This window comes from Sinohyriopsis cumingii, chromosome 8, assembly GCF_028554795.1.
Source record: "Sinohyriopsis cumingii isolate HCF-2022 chromosome 8, ASM2855479v2, whole genome shotgun sequence".
In the NCBI taxonomy this organism is placed as follows: domain Eukaryota; kingdom Metazoa; phylum Mollusca; class Bivalvia; order Unionida; family Unionidae; genus Sinohyriopsis; species Sinohyriopsis cumingii.
In genome coordinates, this window is record NC_142968.1 from 45958854 (window position 1) to 45978124 (window position 19271).

At 37.3% G+C, this 19271-nt stretch overlaps 1 protein-coding gene across 1 annotated transcript in view; it reads right to left on the minus strand.

The window, feature by feature from the left end:
* LOC149793423 (large ribosomal subunit protein bL17m-like) overlaps window positions 1-19271 on the minus strand; it is a 41146-nt gene that overhangs the window by 13857 nt on the left and 8018 nt on the right. Inside the window, exon 2 of the mRNA XM_089968998.1 lies at window positions 7379-7450. Coding sequence (XP_089825124.1) covers window positions 7379-7450 — 72 coding nt within the window. The remainder of the gene's footprint in view (window positions 1-7378; window positions 7451-19271) is intronic.

Below are 19271 nucleotides of genomic sequence, written 5' to 3' on the forward strand. Positions count from 1 at the left end.
ATCATCCTGAAAGGTGGGAAGCATTAAGCGAACAGACGATCTCACTTCAGGCTGAAAATGCCTACCGCCATGCAGTCTGGTTGGGGACTGTGAAATGTAAAAGGGAAGCTGGTTGTTAAGCTTGAAGTCCACCCAATGGAGTCCCACAATGTTGGAACAGTAAGTCTGCTAAGGAATGGTGAAGCAACCATTCCATGAGATTTATCTTCCCTTTCCTTGACAGAATATCTGCCAAAATATTATTTTTGCCTCATATGTGGAAAAATCAGAAGGTAGTACCCTCTTAATTTGTCCAGCAAAAGAGGGTCCAAACCTCCAAACATGGAGAAAATGCATGTGTGCCTCATTGTCTCAGAGATGCAGCCAGGGGAGCTCATCCCTTGTCACCAAAATAAAAAGGGGAGTAGGAAACAATGAGGGGGAGGAGGAAATGACCAGGGTTTAATGTTAACTTAACACTCAAATATCCTCCTCTTATTCTTCCAGTTCCAATCTGTTAAAGCACTATTGAGATCACAATCTTCAAAAGATGTCTTCTTTATTTGTATGAGCAATAATCTCTTGACGGTTTCAGAGGTGAGAACCCATTTTGAAGTCTGCTGTCTGACGTGGCATATGCATGCTAGCTTAGCTAGCTTTAACAAGGTGGGGATATTTCTTTATGGTTATTACAATTGTTCAAAGTTCATACGTATTGTCCCATAGACATCAATGCTCTATAATAAGATTTTTCCCTAACATATGCTCTGGAAAAGCTTCACTTTCCTGAATTAGTGCTTTGACAACTACTATAATGACGGATTTCTTATCTATTCTACAATGCTGTATTAGGGGTTCAAGTCTGTCACTGTAAAACTATGCTTGTTCTGACTGAGATATTTTGATCAAATGATTATCCTTACTTGATAATTTCCTTTTAGATTTGCATTTATTGAGTTTATCTTCAACTTCTAGATAGATTTGCTGCACAAAATTCTGTTGTTGTTGTTGTTGTTGTAAGGTTTAATGCCATTTTTCAGCACATGATAGGCTATACATGGCAGCCAGTATTAATGGTGGAGGAAGAACTCAGGAAAACCCTGGAAAGAACCACCGACCCACAAGAAGCTACTGGCAAGCTTTCTCACATGTCCACATTAGCCGAATCCGAGACTTGAACCCAGGCAGACAGAGGTGAGATGGCAGTGATCTGTAACGAAGAGCGGTTTAGACCACTCGGCCACTCGGGGCCCTGCACAAGATTCTCAGTGCTGAAATGTTTGAGGAAAGAAATTAAAACTGCACTGTAGTCTTCATCATGAATGGTTCCATCAGAAGAAATCTGCTCAGAAAGAAAAGGTTTATAACCATACAAGAATTTAATGGAAACCAGGAAATTCTGGTAGCAGAAGGGCAGAGAACCTCTTCCTTTATGTGCACCAGATTTAACTGGTAGAACATGGTGTACCCTAATAGAAGAGGGAGATCCTGAAACCAATATCTTTTATCATAGTAAGGATCCAGCCATAGACCATTATGTCCGACCTAAATAGAGGTTTAACCTCATGCCTAGAGGAGCCAAAAGAAGGGGCCACTCTGCAGAAGAGACAGAGTGAGTCTCTAGGACTGACCACCCTTGCCCTTAGGAAATGGCCCATGAGCTTCCTCCATGGACCTTTGCAAAGAATATCTGAAGTCCTGACTGCATAAGGCAACTCTGAAATGGGGTTATTGTTTTGATTCGGCCACAAAGATTGAACAAATTTTCAGATCCTCAGTAGCCACAAAGGGGATGGGGCCCTCATACAAGAGGGCTCATCCTCTTTGGGGACAGCCCTCAGAAGGTTCATAATGTACTCTAGTGGGACCCAGAGCAACATCCCTGTAGAGGTGGATACTTTGATGACAAGGCCATGGTCAAAGACAATGCAAGCCTAGAAGTGTTTGCCATTGCTTCCAACAAATGATGAAGAGCCATTTGTGATAGAGACTCCTCTTCCAGTATGCTGAAAAGAGGTGGCATGTGTGGCTATGGTTACTAGTGGTGGCATGTCTGGCTATGGTTACTAGTGACTATGTCATTTGTTTTTAGGATTCCAGAACTTTTGCTGGAAGGTGGGCCCAAATTCTCATGAAAAGCCAACTTCAGTCACTACAACATCCAAAGTGGATGCTTGCGAAGGTCAAGGTCTGCAACACAGACATGGGGGACAGATCATCTTCCAAGTTATCTAGCAAAATCTTGGCATTTTCTAAACCTTTGAGAGAGATCCTTAATCATAACTGAGCAAGGAAGCAACAAGAAATCTGGTTTAGAGTTTGCCCTCGTAAAGTTTTTCCAAACTGGAGAGAATTTTAGGTTTGGAACACAGGTTTCAAGTGCAAGAGGTGATAAACTTCATTTAACTCTTTAATGAAAGACAACTGCCTTCCAGCTCTGCCACCTTAACCAATGGGTGAGAGGAGCCTGGGGACCTAAAGGAAGAGGGTAACATATTGGCCTGTTCTGTATCCAACTTGTGCACATTTACCAGGACAGAAAAAAGGATGTCACCATTTAGCTCTCTCTCCTGAGAGGCAGGACTACATGATGACCCAATGTCTCTCTGTTGCAGGGGAGTCTTGTGGAGGGGAGGGACAAGAACCTGAAGCAGTAACTCCTCCCACAGATATAATGAACTGTCCTTAGCTGTGGACTATGCAGGTGGGACAGGTTGACTGTTCACCCACCTAAAGCATTCATGGATGAAGGTCCATCACCATCCCTTTTTACTGACCTAACTTAAGATGATGTGGGTCAATGATCCACAGCAATAACCGCAATACCATGCAGCCAAGGTCCAGAAGTCTATCCACTGCATGTAGGGAATGGGCCACTGGCTTCCTTGCAGCAGATTCCTCTACATCCAGTAGGGATTTAGAGGGATAAAGGGATGGTGTAGTTGCTGATCAGATCCCATTCCATACTCTGACCTCTTTAAGGTGATTCCCAGTCTCTTAGAGATGAACCATATGGGGTCCAATGACCAGTGCCCTTTGCCCAGTACCTAGTCACCAGGCAAAGACTGGTCAGGTAACTCAGATCTGTATGAAGGCTCTTCCCAAGGTATGAAAGACTTAGATATGAGCTTGTCACTAACCAGAGGATTAGAACCTGCCACTGACAATGGGCCCTGGGGATGGAATGGGCACTGCTCTCCTTTATGGGGGTGTCTGACTCACTTTCAGTCTGCGTCAAGTTATTGGTGAGCAGAGGGTGATGCTCTCCTTTAAGGTGGTAGGTGGGCATGACTCACCTCAGCCCTTTTGAACAGGAGAAGGTGAGGGTGCAGCTTGTGCTCTGTTCCAGTGAAAACGAGATGCTCCTTATGGGAAGGTGCTCCTTGTGGGAGGAAGTGATTCACAAGCATGAAATGGAGAGGATACTCTGGGTGTGACTCACTCTCCATCCACCTACAGACAGATTTTTATACCAAAACTTCCACATGAGCTAAAGTAACACAAAGCAAGCCTGGACTACTGGTAAGTCTATGCTGTTAAAAAAATTCTGGTTCTGGTCCCAAAACCTTCTGGCTGGTCTATGGCAGTAGAGAATGGGAAACTATACTACTCAAGCTTAATTACAATTGTTTTTAAAAAAATGTTTTAAATAAAAAGCACAATGCAAAATTGTCTCAAATACAAGAATTTTGCTTGATTTTGGAATATTTCATTTTGGATTTGGGCAATGTATGTTAAGAACTGACACATATTCATTAAAATTTTACACATAACCATTTACTACACAATGCCTCAAAATAACCAGTCTAAGGGAGACAACTCCCCAATACTGATTAATAGAAGAGCAGAGATGATCTAGTCAGGACTCGGGGTACTAATTCAGTTCCCAGAGTAAACCTATGCAAACACCATAATATTAAAAATTTCAATAACTTGCTCATAAATTGCTCATGATCAAACCTATATTTGTCAGTATATATGAAACCTGGATGTCAGCTTCTTGACAGAGGAAAGGATATGAGCTGTGGCATTTTCTGGACCTGCATGTGTTTGAAACATGTAAGAATGCTACCAACGGTGGCTTAAAACTGAAACTAACTTTTACCAGCTTCGGATGCACTGAAAAGTAAATGTGCTTCATCATTCATTACGTGACTGTGCAATGTTTAACCAATGAATTCGGGACTTTTTGACCTGTGACAAAATTATTGAATATTTTAATTTTTGTGTGGATTTTTTTGTAATGGAATTGCTTGTATTGTGGATTCAATGTATGTGATGAGATTGGCGGGTGAATACACGGTGTTGATATTCTATTCATGATATACATTAGACATGTATATATAAACAGTATTCTTGTATATGTACCAATTTGTGGTTCTCTACATAAAGTAAACTATTATATATGTCTTCTCTGTTTTCACTAAAGGTGTATTTCTTATTTAATATGCATCAATTGAAGATGGTAACTGTGCCAATGAAGCACTTATTTTAACGCCCACATTTATTACCTACACCCCCCCTCAATCTTTTTTGGGTACATACATCATTTTCTTCAGCTAAAAGACCTGATTGCCAATAACACAGTTCAGTCTATAACGTGGTCGGGTTCTATGGCTCCTAACTACTGGGTTATACCGGGGTCACACTGTGTATATATATATATATATATATATATATATATATATATATATATATATATATATCGGGACAAAACAGGCTAATAACCAACAATCTAACATACCACTAAGGTCTTCCACACTTAGCACTCCAAGTTTAGAATTGAATGCAAATTTAGAGTGACAATTTTTAATTGGTTACCTGTAAGAATCATAATGTTGCAATTAGAAAAAGACATCATCACTTTCTAACTGCAGCATACTATGTTTAACACTAAAAACAGGTGGCATATGAAATTGAATTTACAGTGTGATTGCTTCTGATTGTGAAACTTCTATTTCCAGATGGTTCACAGCCTATAAACGACCAGTCCAATATATGACCTGTGCAATCATCTCAACTAATTGTACTGATCCAGAAAAATGTGGACATGGAGACAAATATGTAAAATTTAGTCCGCAGGAACATTGGTGTCAGATAAACTACCATGAAAGCAGATATAGCTAGGACTTTATTAATATAAACTATCATCAGAAGAAAATATAAGTATAGGCTCACTGTCAGTGAATTTGTTGTCAAATAAAATGTACATATAGGTTATTTGTCAATGTGCTTGTGTCAGTGACTTTGTTGCCAAATAAAATGTCAATATTGGCTCTGTGACAGTGATATTTTTGCACAAAAAAAATGTCTTTATGGGCTCTTTGTCAATGAATTTCTTACCAAATAATATATAGAAAGATGGTTAGTGAATTTCTATGGCTGGATTGAGGATGATCTGGAGGAAGACTGTTGACAAGAAGATCTCCAATCTGCACTTCAAAATAACTTTGTCCTTTTTTACAGTTAAATTTTATATTTGCTTCAACCTATATTTTTGGTCAACTTCTACCACTAATGCCCGACTCAAATGATCTCTGCTCAAAATGACCATGATGATCAAACTCTCTGGGCTTGCTGATGTAAGCACAGTTGATTTATTCTCATAATAGTCACTAAAACATTTAAAATAGGTTGCCTTTGTGCTACTAAAGTTTGATAATTACAGTACAGGGTATCTTCTTATCTACTGAGTACCTACTTATGCTGACATCACAGAAGGCTATCTTCATTGCTATTTCAAAAGAACTCCAGACAAAAATATGAAATATAATCATACTTACAAATTAAAACATTTTTAACTAATCTATTGATTTTCATCATAGCATGTAAATACTTATATTTAGAATCATACAGTCTTCTGGTTAGGTCCGACAAAAAGAGCACTAAACTGGACTGAAAGAGTCCCAGATGTCAAGTTTGGATTTATTTGGTTGCCATACATTCTTCACAATACTGAGATCCAGGGTCTGTGATGACCAGGATAAGGATTCATTGTTTATCATTATTCACTGTTTTAGGAATATGAACCAGACAATCATCCTCCTGGAATATTCATTCATCATTTCAAAACTCTTTTGCAACATCTATCAAAAAAATGCCATCCCAGATTTCTTTAACATTTTTCAGAATCAATTTTTCCCTCAGATGGGGTTAGATTTCCAACACTGTTGCTGGTATTAAAAACCACCCCCTTCCCCAAAATATCATGGCTTTAATATGTGTCAGTGGCAAGTGTGCATGGTACAGACCAAAAACTCCGGTTGCCATTCCTCTTTGGGTTTTCTCAGAATATAAACTTCTAATCTCTGGCCAAAACAACATTAGCTTCATCGCAAATAACTACTCTTGCCAACTAGTTTTCAATGGTTTAGAAATAGTCTCCCTTTAAATTAAATCATGCACAGTTCTGCAGGAAAACTGTAGTTTGGTAGCTTGCAGTGAAACTCCTGTATCCTACAATTCTTTAATCTTAAATCTTAATCTTCTGTTGAAATTACCATGTTTGCTTTAGTCAAATGGCAAACAACAAATATCCTGATCAACCATAGCATAATGGGCTTGCAGATATGGGTCTACGCTGTTTGTTCTACTAATTGCTCCTAAATTTTTCCAAAAATTGGATCTGGTTTGTATATTTTTCACAACATCCCATTAGGCTACCATGCTGGCATATCTGACATATATCGAACATGTGATTAAAGGCTCATAAATATAATTATACTTGTATTATTCAAAATTAATGTATGACAAATACAAATAATTTGAAGAAAAGAAAAATTATTTTTGGATTCATTTCTTTATGAAAATGAAAACAAGCTTTTAGTATATAAAAAATCCGTAATAAGATTACTCAAGAATTTCCATGTATTTCTTACTGCTTGAAACTATTAAAGTATTGGTACAGTGAAAAAGTACCACGGCACATGCCACTGGTATTTAATACAAAACCTATAGTTTTAATGGACTGTTACATATTATTGTAACATATTACATACTATGCCAAGGAAATAGGAGGTAAGTACCTTTCTTTTGAAGACACCAAGGCTGCCAACCAAGGAAGACTTGAGCAGGTATTGAACTCCATGACAATAAATCACAAGTCCCTTGCCTTTAACCACTAAACTATCATGACTCCCACCCTCCCAAAAGCTTTAAAGATCTGCTCTGTTGGGGCTAATGTTCAAAAAGATATTTATAAATTATCAATTTATCAGCCATATTCAAGGATATTAATTTTAAACTGATGTTTTAGAACATTATTGGAGTCAACCGCTATGATTCACTTTGGATCATTATGAGAGAGAAGAAATAAGAAAGACTATTCCTCTGTTGAATTGAAATTACAGAATATAGAATTCAATGCCTGAAGAGGTCATCTTAAAGCACATGTACCCACCAGTAACCAATAGTCAGCTTTCTCCATAGTTTCAGCATGCCTGTCTCCATTTCTTATTGCTAACTGAATGAGCTGAAAAAGAAAAATCACTTTTGCGAAAGAGATTCTGATTGGGTCAATGTTGAACAGGACTTAATGGTAATTTAAACATCTTAAGTATACACAGGGTTCATTAAACCAGTCTTGTATTTTTGGGGTTATGACAATATAGTTATCATTTACATGAACTTGAAATGACTGATGATCTACTGATGTAAACTTTCCAGAAACCCAAGATAAATCCATTTCTCCAGTTCCTTTATTCTTTTCAACTATTCTTGAGAAACCCCAGTATACCAGAACTCCAAGCCAATATGACCATTAACTTGAAACAGCAGTGACAATAAGATTTTCAAGATGGCAGCCAAAAGTCCATCACATAATGTGCTAATGGATATTGGATGACAGATAGTCCAAGTTTCCTCTGACCCCTACCACCCCATTTTTGATATCTGGACATTTATGCTGTGGTGTAGGGTCCGAGTCTATTCCCTATCAAAAAGTTGGAATTCGCCGACACCATTTGGTGTCTGTATGGGGTAGCCGCTTACTAGCTAGCCCAGCAAACTTGAACAAACTTTCATTGAGACATATTTGCATGAAATCGATAGGAATATGTTTTATTTTCTCAAAAATTGTGAGCATAGCAATCGTCATGTCTTTAATCCTCTGATAGATGGGACGAAAGTATGTCGTTGCTGAAATTTGACCTGGATCTGGCCATTTGCATTTCGAGTCACATGACTATAAAATCTCGCAACCTACATGTTAATGACATCAGAGGTCATATAGTCATGTGATATTGACAATAAACAAATTTCCAAAGTTGCTGTACATAGAATTTGGACATATTATGTAGAAATCATTTAATGTTTGTAAATAAATATAATGCACACTTAATTCTCAACATATTTATTCTGAGAACAATGACCAGAAACCTGTCGGTATCACAGCTGTGTGGAGAAAACCATTTTCAAGAAGTAATGAGCATGTATCAATGATGTGTTTGTTGGTGTCACATGACTACCACATTGACATGTGCCTTCTGTGTAGTGAATCTGGTTTCCTTCAAACTGCTGCAACATTTACAGATTTTTGGTTGTAGTTTTCAGAATAAATATTTTGAGAAGTTTATTATTTTATTTTTCTATAATATTTACATGATTTTCATTGATATGTTCGATTTGTTTTCCTACAGAAACACTACAAATGGTATATTGTTGATATCACGTGACTGTATGACCTCTGATGTCATTCATGTAGGTTGCGAGAGTTGTGTAGTCACGTGACTTGGAATGCAAATGGCTAGATCCAGGTCAGATTTCAAGAACGATGTACTTTTGTCTTGTCTGTCAGCAGATTAAAGACATAACGAATGCTATGATCGCAATTTCTGAGAAAATAAATCATATTCATATCGATCTCATGCAGGTATATCTTGATGAAAGGTCATTCAAGTTTGCTGGGCCAGCATTGCATTCCATCCTTTATAGGTAATAGACTACATGACAGACAAAAGGTCATCCCATAATATGCTAATGGATACCAGATGACAGACACAAGGCCATCCCATAATGTACTGATGGATACCAGATGAGAGACACGTCATCACATAATGTGCTAATGGATACCAGATGAGAGACACAAGGCTATCACATAATGTACTAATGGATACCAGATGAGAGACACAAGGTCATCATATAATGTGCTAATGGATACCAGATGAGAGACACAAGGCTATCACATAATGTGCTAATGGATACCAAATGAGACACAAGGTCATCATATAATGTGCTAATGGATACTAGATGATGGTCACAAGGTCATCACATAATGTGCTAATGGATACCACATGAGAAACACAAGGTCATCATATAATGTGCTAATGGATACTAGATGATGGTCACAAGGTCATCACATAATGTGCTAATGGATACTAGATGATGGTCACAAGGTCATCACATAATGTGCTAATGGATACCAGATGAGAGACACAAAGCTATCGTATAATGTGCTAATGGATACCAGATGAGAGACACAAGGTCATTACATAATGTGCTAATGGATACCAGAGGACAGACACAAGGTCATTACATAATGTACTAATGGATACCAGAGGACAGACACAAGGTCATTACATAATGTGCTAATGGATACCAGATGACAGACACAAGGTCATCATATAATGTGCTAATGGATATCAGAGGACACAAACACAGACCAAGACACATTCAAGATGCTATTTTGTCTGTAGGATATTACATAAAAAAATATAAGTACATAATATGTGGTCAATCATAGAATGATGTTTATGAAATAATAATTAAATCCATTTACAAGCCAATGGGTGCACCTCAAAATATCGACGGTAGTACTTTAGTTTTTTTTATTACTGCACAGTTGGACTGGTTCTGTCTGTTAATTAATTACTGGTCTGATACCTATACAGAAAGAAAAAAAAATTGTGCAGTTTCTTTTACTGACAACCTTAGACACCAAGAATGCACTGTGTGGTATTATAAGCACATAAAATGACAATAATCAACACTTATGTGATGCTAGTTGATAATAAGAATGAATGCAGCTTTTCATGAAATTTATATCATGTTGATACGTTATATGCAGCTAACTTAATAAATTCTGAGATTTTCATACCTGGGTCTCATATTTTTATCATTTTCCAGTGTGTCTGCCATACCCATGTGTATACAACATGCACCAAATGGCATTATATAATCAATTTCAAGTGCATAGACGATATTTTGGATGTCTAAAGTATTCTAAGACTTTCTGTTTTCTTGAATCATATACATGTATTAAAATGTGTGTATGGTAGGTAAGAGGTTCAGTTTGCTTTGCATGACTGGTCACATGAGATTTATGGATGCAGGGGGTATGTAGCCAAACTGACGTGGGCAGAATGTCAATGATAATAACCACCTTTGATAAAAACAAGTACTATAAACAGAGCAAACTACAATTCTATTGGTACAAAACATATACATCAGTTACGGTACAAAACATACATCAGTTGTGGTACAAAACAGATACATCTGTTACAGTACAAAACAAACATCAATTACACATTGAAACTTTGATAAAAAGCTGCAGTCATAATAATGTCAAAAATGACAAAATTAAAGATGAAAACCAGAGGTTATTTTACCAGGAGACACTTTCATTTTAAACCAGGAAATAATTATCATAAATGCAGGTGTAACCAATGAGAGAAATGTACAGAGATGTCTAAATTTAACAGCCACGATATAAAAAACTTTTGGTGGGAATGTACAGTCTTATTGAAGAAAACAACAAAAAGCAGGTTCAGATCTCGCTACTGACAAACAGGTTTGGTGTAAAACAAGTTTCTAAGGCTGACTAATACCAAAGATTTATAGGCTGGTCTGCATGTCTGGGAATCTGAATAAAATAGACAAATAAAAATGAATCATTATTCAATCTTACAAAAGGCATCATAACTTGATCTGCAGTTGTGCCATTTTTCAGAACACAATAACCTATACATGGCAGCTACTACAATTGATAAAGGAATAACCTGTGAAAATCTAAGTACCAACATGCAGCAGGAAGCTAATGGCAAGCTATCTCATTATTGACCAAGCATGAAAATTGAACATATGAGGATAGAGTTGAGTTGTCAGTGTTCCACAATAGAAACAATTTTGTACACTCATCCAGTCAAGGCCCTGCATTTAATCTGCATGTACTGATTCATGAGGAAGGCAAGTATTGTAAGTCAAATTTACAAAAAAGAAAAACACAACAACAACCCGAAACCAAACATAATTATTAAAACAATCATCCCTCATACGACTGAGAAAACACTGGTCTCTTCACACAGTTCTTAACTTTGATCTAAAAACATGTACCATTTTAAATTTCATTTAGCTGGTCTAGGGGAGGTAACCTATCCACTCCAACTAATACATTGGCAATGAGAGTTGCAAATTAGATTAGAAGATAAGCCATTTAAAATAAACAGTGCTACATAAAATATGATAAATGCTAGATTAAATGTGATAAAAGAGGTAATACATTTATTTCATGTCAGGTCAGGTGATAACAGCACACAGGAAATATGTGGCAATGATCTGGGATGTAATAAAAAGGTGAATCTCTTGTGATCTGATGTAATGTGATGTGATTAGTGACATGTAAATGTAACATGTGCAATTGTGCAATAAATTTAGTTGGCAAGACACCATTTCACTTTCCAACTCCATGCTGTTACATCCAGGTAACTCAAAATAACACTGCGAGCAATGTGGTGTCCAGAACCAAACTCTGCCCCAATGATGCTCTGCCCCAATTATAAATTTCATTCATGTCATGAAGTTAACTGTGCCTGAAGTGCAAATATAACTGTTAAAATTGGTATTATTGATGAAATCATGGTCAACAGAGTTTATTTGAATTTAGACTTCAATCTCAACTGGATGCAAAACATGATGACTATTAGCGTGTGTGTGTGTGATTTAGATATTTAATGAAGCTTTAACAATTTTCCAGTCATATCGCTATAATGTCTGCAGTGTGGCAGTTTAAAGTCATGTCTCGCACTGGGGCATCATGCCGCAGACATGTAGCATGATGTCCCACCCAGTCACATTAGTCTGACATCAGGCCAACCAGTCCTAACACTAACCTCTTAATGCTGAATGCCTAGCGAGGCAGCTGTTAGTACCATTTTGAGAAGTCTTTGGTATGACTTGGCCAGGGTTCGAACCCAGAACCTCGATGACTGATAGTAGCAGCTACTGGGCAGATGTCAAGTTTGTGAGGCTTATTTTCCATAACTATATGCAGTTTTACTTGTACCTGCTCTAAATTACTTTAGAAATAATCTGCTGTATTGTAATTTCTCACATGTCAACTAATGACACTGAATGAAATGCAGTAATGCACAGAGTTATCTTGAAAGTATTGTGCCATTCATTTGTTTTATCCTGGGGTTTTTCCAAGCGCTCTTCCTCCAAAAGATATACAGGTCACCATGTAAGGCCTATCGTGTGCTAAAAGAAAGTGTTAAATCCACTAAAACCAATCCATACCAATTTCATTTAACTTTATGTCACTATATTAAAGAGTAAAAATAAGTTTCTTTATTAGATTGATAGACAAACAACACATGCTTCCATTTTACAGTTTAAGAATTCTTTTCCAGCCTTGAAAAAAGTATTCCACAGCATTTTCTTGAGTCTTTCCTGCTGAAAACAGGACTCCCTAACATGAAGCTAATAATTTAAGTATCCTAGCCAAAAGTCCAGATGCTTTTTTGTTGTTGTGGGCTTAATGCCATTTTTGAGCAAATGACAGCCAGTATAACAGGTGTAGGAAGAAACCAGAAAAAACCCAGGGAAGAAACACCAACCCACAGGAAGCTACTGGCAAGCTTTCTCACACACATACAAAGGTCAAACCCAATGACTCAAACACACACAGTGGTAAGATGGCAGTGACTGGTAAAGCCAAGTGATTTTAGACCATTCAGCCACCCATGGTCCCTGCTATTTTGTCAAGTGGAAATTATTTAGTCTGTGCTTTATTCTCCAACCATTTGACTGGTTTTCTTGCTGTAAAATAGTTAGTGGTCCACTACCTTCATACATAAATCAAATATAATTTCATGTTTTGAGGCCTCAGTGCCACACATAATGTTGTTTATTTACTCACCTGGCACATATGAAACATACAACATGTAAGCAAGACTAAATGGGAATTTCAAGTAAGAATAAAAGAATACCACAGGACATCCGCAAACAGAGGGATACCCACACATCAAAACACTTTTGTCTACCTGACCACAACCTGGATTCTTTTCAATATCAAATAACAGAAATTATTTTATTTGACAAAATCTTTCTAACAGCAACATTATGCATGAAAATAGGAATATTTTTAGATACACCAATAATACTCTCCAAATGATGCTTCCATAGGACTCCAGACATTATATTTTTCACCTATGATAGGCCCAATGTCTTTCCCTGAAATTTTCAACTCTCTTGGAGGAACCATGTTCCTCCAATACCTGACCTGTCTTTGCAAGGCTGGCATCAAATACTGTGATGTTACTCTTGCTAATAAATACAGGGCCCAGAGTGGCCGAGTGGTCTAAAGTGCTCACTGTTATGGATCACTGCCATCTCACCTCTGTCTGCGTTAGTTAGAGTCTCAGGCTCGGCTAATGTTGGTACGTGAGAAACCCTGCCAGTAGCTTCTCGTGGGTCGGTGGTTCTTCCCGGGGTTTTCCAGGGTTCTTCCTCCACCAATTATACTGGCCACCAGGTATAGCCTATCTTGTGCTGAAAAATGACGTTAAAGCCCCACAACAACAACAACTAATAAATACAGCATCATGCAAATGCATCTATACTGCCTAACAATGTGCTATGGAGTTCAAATTTGTTGGATCAACACCTGAATACTGACCACATTGGAATAAAAGTATCCTGCCACCAATGCTTTCATATGCACAAACAGGCAGGAACAAAAGATGATGTAAATAACTACAGACCCATCTCTATCCTTCCTTGTCTCTCCAAATTGCTTGAAAAACATGTACATGATTCTTTTCTCAACTATTTAAACACTTATGATCTTATTCATGAGAATCAGTCTTACTTTCGCCAGAATCACTCCTGTGAAACTGCACTTGTATCTTTGATTGATAAATAGCTGAAAGCATTAGATCAAGGAGAAATGGTAGGCACTATTACAATGGTTGATTTTTGTAAAGCTTTTGATCTTGTAGACCATGAAATTTTGCTTCAAAAACTAAAAATCTATCAATGCAGTGAAAACTCTAAACTGGTTTACTTCTTACTTAACCAACAGAGTGTAAAAAGTATCTTTAAATGATCAACTTTCTGAAAGTAAAAATATTAACTGTGGAGTACCACAAGTCTCTATCCTTGGGCCTCTGTTATTCATTCTATTTATCAACGATTTACCTCTTAAGATTGGAACTTCAATTTCTTCCACTTATGGAGATGATACTACACTGTCTGAGACTGGTAAAACCAAAACAGTATGATCATAAATACAGAAAAAAACAAAAGCCCTGCTAGTTACAACACAAGAAAAACGAGCAAGCTAGATAGCGACAAACTCCAGGTTCTATTTGACAACATGAGCCTTAACATGACCTCTCAAGATAGAATTCTTGGTGTATTCGTGGATAACAATCTTGATTGGTCTATTCACATTAAACATATTTCAAAAAAGGTTAATTCTTATCTTTGGCTACTGAGGAAAATCAAAACATACTTTCTTCTTTAGTATAGGGTCGTCTTTTATAAAAGTTATATTCAGCCATATCTGGACTATTGTAATGTAATTTGGGGTAATACCTCTAATTCAAACATAACACTTTTAAGACTCCAAAAGAGGGCGTGCCATTTAATTCTAGATTAAAGTATAGAAACTTTTCAGGATGCAATGAATAATATAAAGGTTTTAACAATACATGAAAGAATATTTCTTAGAAAGCCCTTATTGATGTATAAAGTATCCAGAAAAGACATTCCTGTCTATCTCAGCAATATCTTTCACCAAAGAGATGCTGATGGCACTCCAAATTTAAGGTCCATAAGAACAAAGAATTACCATATACCAAGGCCAAATAAGGAATTGTTTAAAAAAAGTTTTCAATATACTGGTCCACTGGTATGGAACAACATTTCCAGTGACATAAGGCGGGTTCCTAGCATTTCATCATTTCACAATCAATGTCTTAAATGGATGAAATTGTGAGAAAATTGAACAGTTCTAGTACAAAAAATTCCGCCTGCTTTTCTGTAACTTTACATCATTTTCATTGCTGAATTTTTCAATGCAGGATTATATTTTATGTTTTATATATGTTTAGGTTTTCACTGATGCCTGTGCGTGTGTTCGGGCTTGATCCTTTGAATTTTAAAATTACTTAATTATTTAGTGTCAAGCCAGACTCCTCTTCACATTATGTTGTATATACTGTATATATTGTACATAACAGATTAAAGGCCTCAAGATAGATTAGTTCTGTAACTAATTGAGTTACCTTCTCCAAATAAAGTCTTTATTATTATAATTATTATTATTATTATCATTATTATTATTATTATTATAATTGATGTGAAGATGTAGAAAAAAATTGTGTTTGGTTTACCTCAAGAGTTTCAACATGTTATCAAACTAAAAGTTGGATCCAACAAAATTGCAAATAAGAGAGTGAGAGATTGCAACTGCTTCAAGGTTCCAGTATTTCAAATAAGACACACTACATGATGTAAAATAAAAATAAGTGTGTTATATCCAGGTTAACAACATAAAATATTTTGCCCAAAATAATTGTTTCACACATTCACTGTGAGTACAAATGTCAGTACTTTTGTTAGCACAGACTGCAATGCTTGTTTGTCTCAGTTATGGTAACACGGTGGCTAAACATATCCTGGTAGAAAGAAATAAACCCTGTTTCAGCCTGGTCTATCAAATATAAGTACTTTATTTGCAAAGCAAGCCAACTCTGGAAGAAGACTTTAAAATTTGTTAAGCATGCAGATTTTTTTAATATATAAAGTAGGGTAACCTAGGGAAGCCAACCTTGGTTACTTTTTACTGGACCCATAAACCCTTGTCTTGTACATGCAACACTTTGTTTCTAGTTAACAATCCTTTTGATGGAGCCACACATATATTACATGTACTTGTTCAGTGCCAAGTTCTGCCTCTTCCATGAAATATTTGACCTTAACCACTATAGCTTCTTTTCCCATGTGACAACCCTGTGATTTAGCCATGAGTGATACTGCTCAGTGGCAGGTAACAGAGGGTGGCTTTTTGATCATGCTCCACAACTAAATCATAGTCTCTACATAAGCACCCACATGACAATGAGGCCAAGAAAAAAGGGAGTAAGACAATATTTATGATGACTAAAACATGATGAGTTACTATGTGACAGTTTGGTCAACTATTTGTTCATTATACCTATAAGATATTTTGATACAAATAAATACAAAATGAGCATTTCTTTTCTTTATACTTAGAACACAGAAAAATAATACTTTTGCTTGCTGTTGTTGTTGTTGTATGGTTTAACGCCATTTTTCAGCACACAATAGTCTATGCATGGTGGCCAGTATTAATGGTGGAGGAAGAACCCAGGAAAACCCCCAGAAAGAACCACTGACCCACGAGAAGCTACTGGCAAGCTTTCTCACATATCCACATTAGCAGAATCCGCGACTCCAGCCCATGCAGACAGAGGTGAGATGGCAGTGATCAGTAACGAAGAGCGCTTTAGACCACTCGAGACCCCCTTTGCATGCTGTTTATGCTAGTGTCACCCTACAACAAAGCAGTTCATGTTTGTACACATTTAATAAAATGTCCAACTGATTGGGAACCCAGGTTGTTGTTGTTGTTCTAGGGTTTAATGCCATTTTTCAGCACAAGATAGGCTATACATGGTGGCCAGTATAACTGGTGGAGGAAGAACCTTGGTAAACCCAGGGAAGAACCACCAACTCACGAGAAGCTACTGGCAGACTTTCCCACATACCCACATTAGCCGAGCCTTGGACTCGAACCCACACAGACAGAGGTGAGATGGCAGTGATCCGGAATGGTGAGCACTTTAGACCACTCGGCCACTTTGGGTAACATATCACTGAAATCAACGGATAGCCAGCAGACACTTACAACTTTTACAGCTATCAGTATATTGGATGGTTTGGGAAACAACGTCCCTTGCCTTTGGGATCTTATGTACAGTACTGAATAAATGTGGTGTCATTTCAGTAGTTGTTGTAGGGTTTAATGCCATTTTTCAGCACACGATACACTATACATGGCGGCCAGTATTAATGGTGGAGGAAGAAACCAGGAAAACCCCATAAAAAACCACTGACCCACGAGAAGCTACTAGCAAGCTTTCTCACATACACACATTGGCCGATTCCGAGACTCGAACCCATGCAGACAGAGGTCAGATGGCAATGATCTGTAACAGAAAGCACTTTAGACCACTCGGGGCCCCCATTTCAGCAGTCTCACTAATGTCAACAAACTTGAACACCTTCAGAAAGAGCTCTGAGGTTTTTGTCCGAGTTTTCTCTGACCCTTTGCCACCCCTTTTTTTTACATTTGCACATTTATGTTAGGGTGTACACCCCAACATAAACATCCAAATATCAAAAATGGGGTGGCATGGGTCAGATGAAACTCAGACTGAGGTTTGTCTTCAATAATTTAAGAAACTATACTCTAAGCTTTTGGATTTGGCAAATGTAACAACTCTCCACACCAGAAGAATGATGATCATGGGACCTTAAGCATTCAAAATTTTAAAAAAGAACTGCCCAACTTATTTAAAAAATCTGGAAGTTAAAATAAATATCTTTTTATTCTTTCAGGTATATAATGGAAATGGCAATAATGAAACATATCCAGATAGAGGCTAAAATCCTTTAGGCATGTGCAGGGATGGTGCTGGGCTTCACCAATGTCACAAATCGTGGTTTGTTCTACTTACTGGCGAAAAAATATAGCATCTGGCGATTTTTTATATGGCAACATTTTTTGGCTGTTTCAACTTGTATATACAATCTTGGGTTTGGGGTGGAGAAATTCAAAGGGCACCAAGAAAGGAAGCTGCAAACTTGGATATAAAATGCACTGGGAGTTTTACTATTGCATAAACAAATCATTTGTTCAAACTGACAAATGTGTCTTAACAGTACGTTTTTACATCATAATCCTACTATACAGAAACCTGGCCTGGGTACTGTAAGCTCTGATACACTCAGATAGTTATACTACTGGATTAGCTATGATTAATTAACCTCCAAAGACAGGAAGAGGAAAGGCTGCAATGCATAGATCCTAAATGACTAGTGAAGCTCCACCCCCTTAGAGACTGTTACTGCGAACCCCAAGCTTCCCATTGAAATGGCTGAATCATCACAGAATACAGGCACCATGTCAGATTCTCTCTCGCGTATTCCCGATAATATTTCACTTAAATACCTTCCTGATCAAGAGAAGCTTTCCAGTAAAGTGTTGCAGAAGGGTTTGAACTACTTTACGCAAGGATATATACACGAAATCAAAGTTTTGGAGTTTGAAAACAAGATTCGCGTAGAAGCGAGATGCTGGCCATCTATGAAGAAGAACCAGCCTCCGCACCGTCTGCACATCGAAATTATGGAGGAAAAGTGTGAAGATGCATACTGTTCATGTAAAGCTGGGTAAGATTTAATGTTTTGTATTTTTTATGAGCTATGTTTAATGTTTGAACTGTTTAATACCCTTAAGTAATGGCAACTGTTATAGTATAAGTCATGCAGGTCATGTAGGAGTTCGGTACCGACTATTTAATGTGTTATTTTTTACAATTTGATTGCACATACATTAAAATGGCGAGCATTCACTTTATCTGGATCCTCATACATCCATATTCTTTTAGAATGTCATTATATACACACTGTTCGAGAAGAACATTCGGCAAAAACAAATGTTAAATTACGTAAATGGATATATTTGGATGAGGTCAACCTAAAGGTGTTAGCGTGCTGTAATCTCACAACGAAAGCTGCAGCTGTTGATAATAAAAATCGTAGTATCATGTTAGCTGTTGATTTCACCAAAGGTCCTTTTCTCTTGACCCAATTTATTACCTGGCCACCTTTGTAAATTTCCACAGTGACCAATAATTTTAGTCAAGGGTCATCCATACATGACGTCACGTAATTTGGGCGGAATATTTTGTACCCCGGCCCCGTGATAAAAACTCAGCCCCCTCGTTAGATGTCACAATGCTTTGACACTCCCAACCAATAAAAAT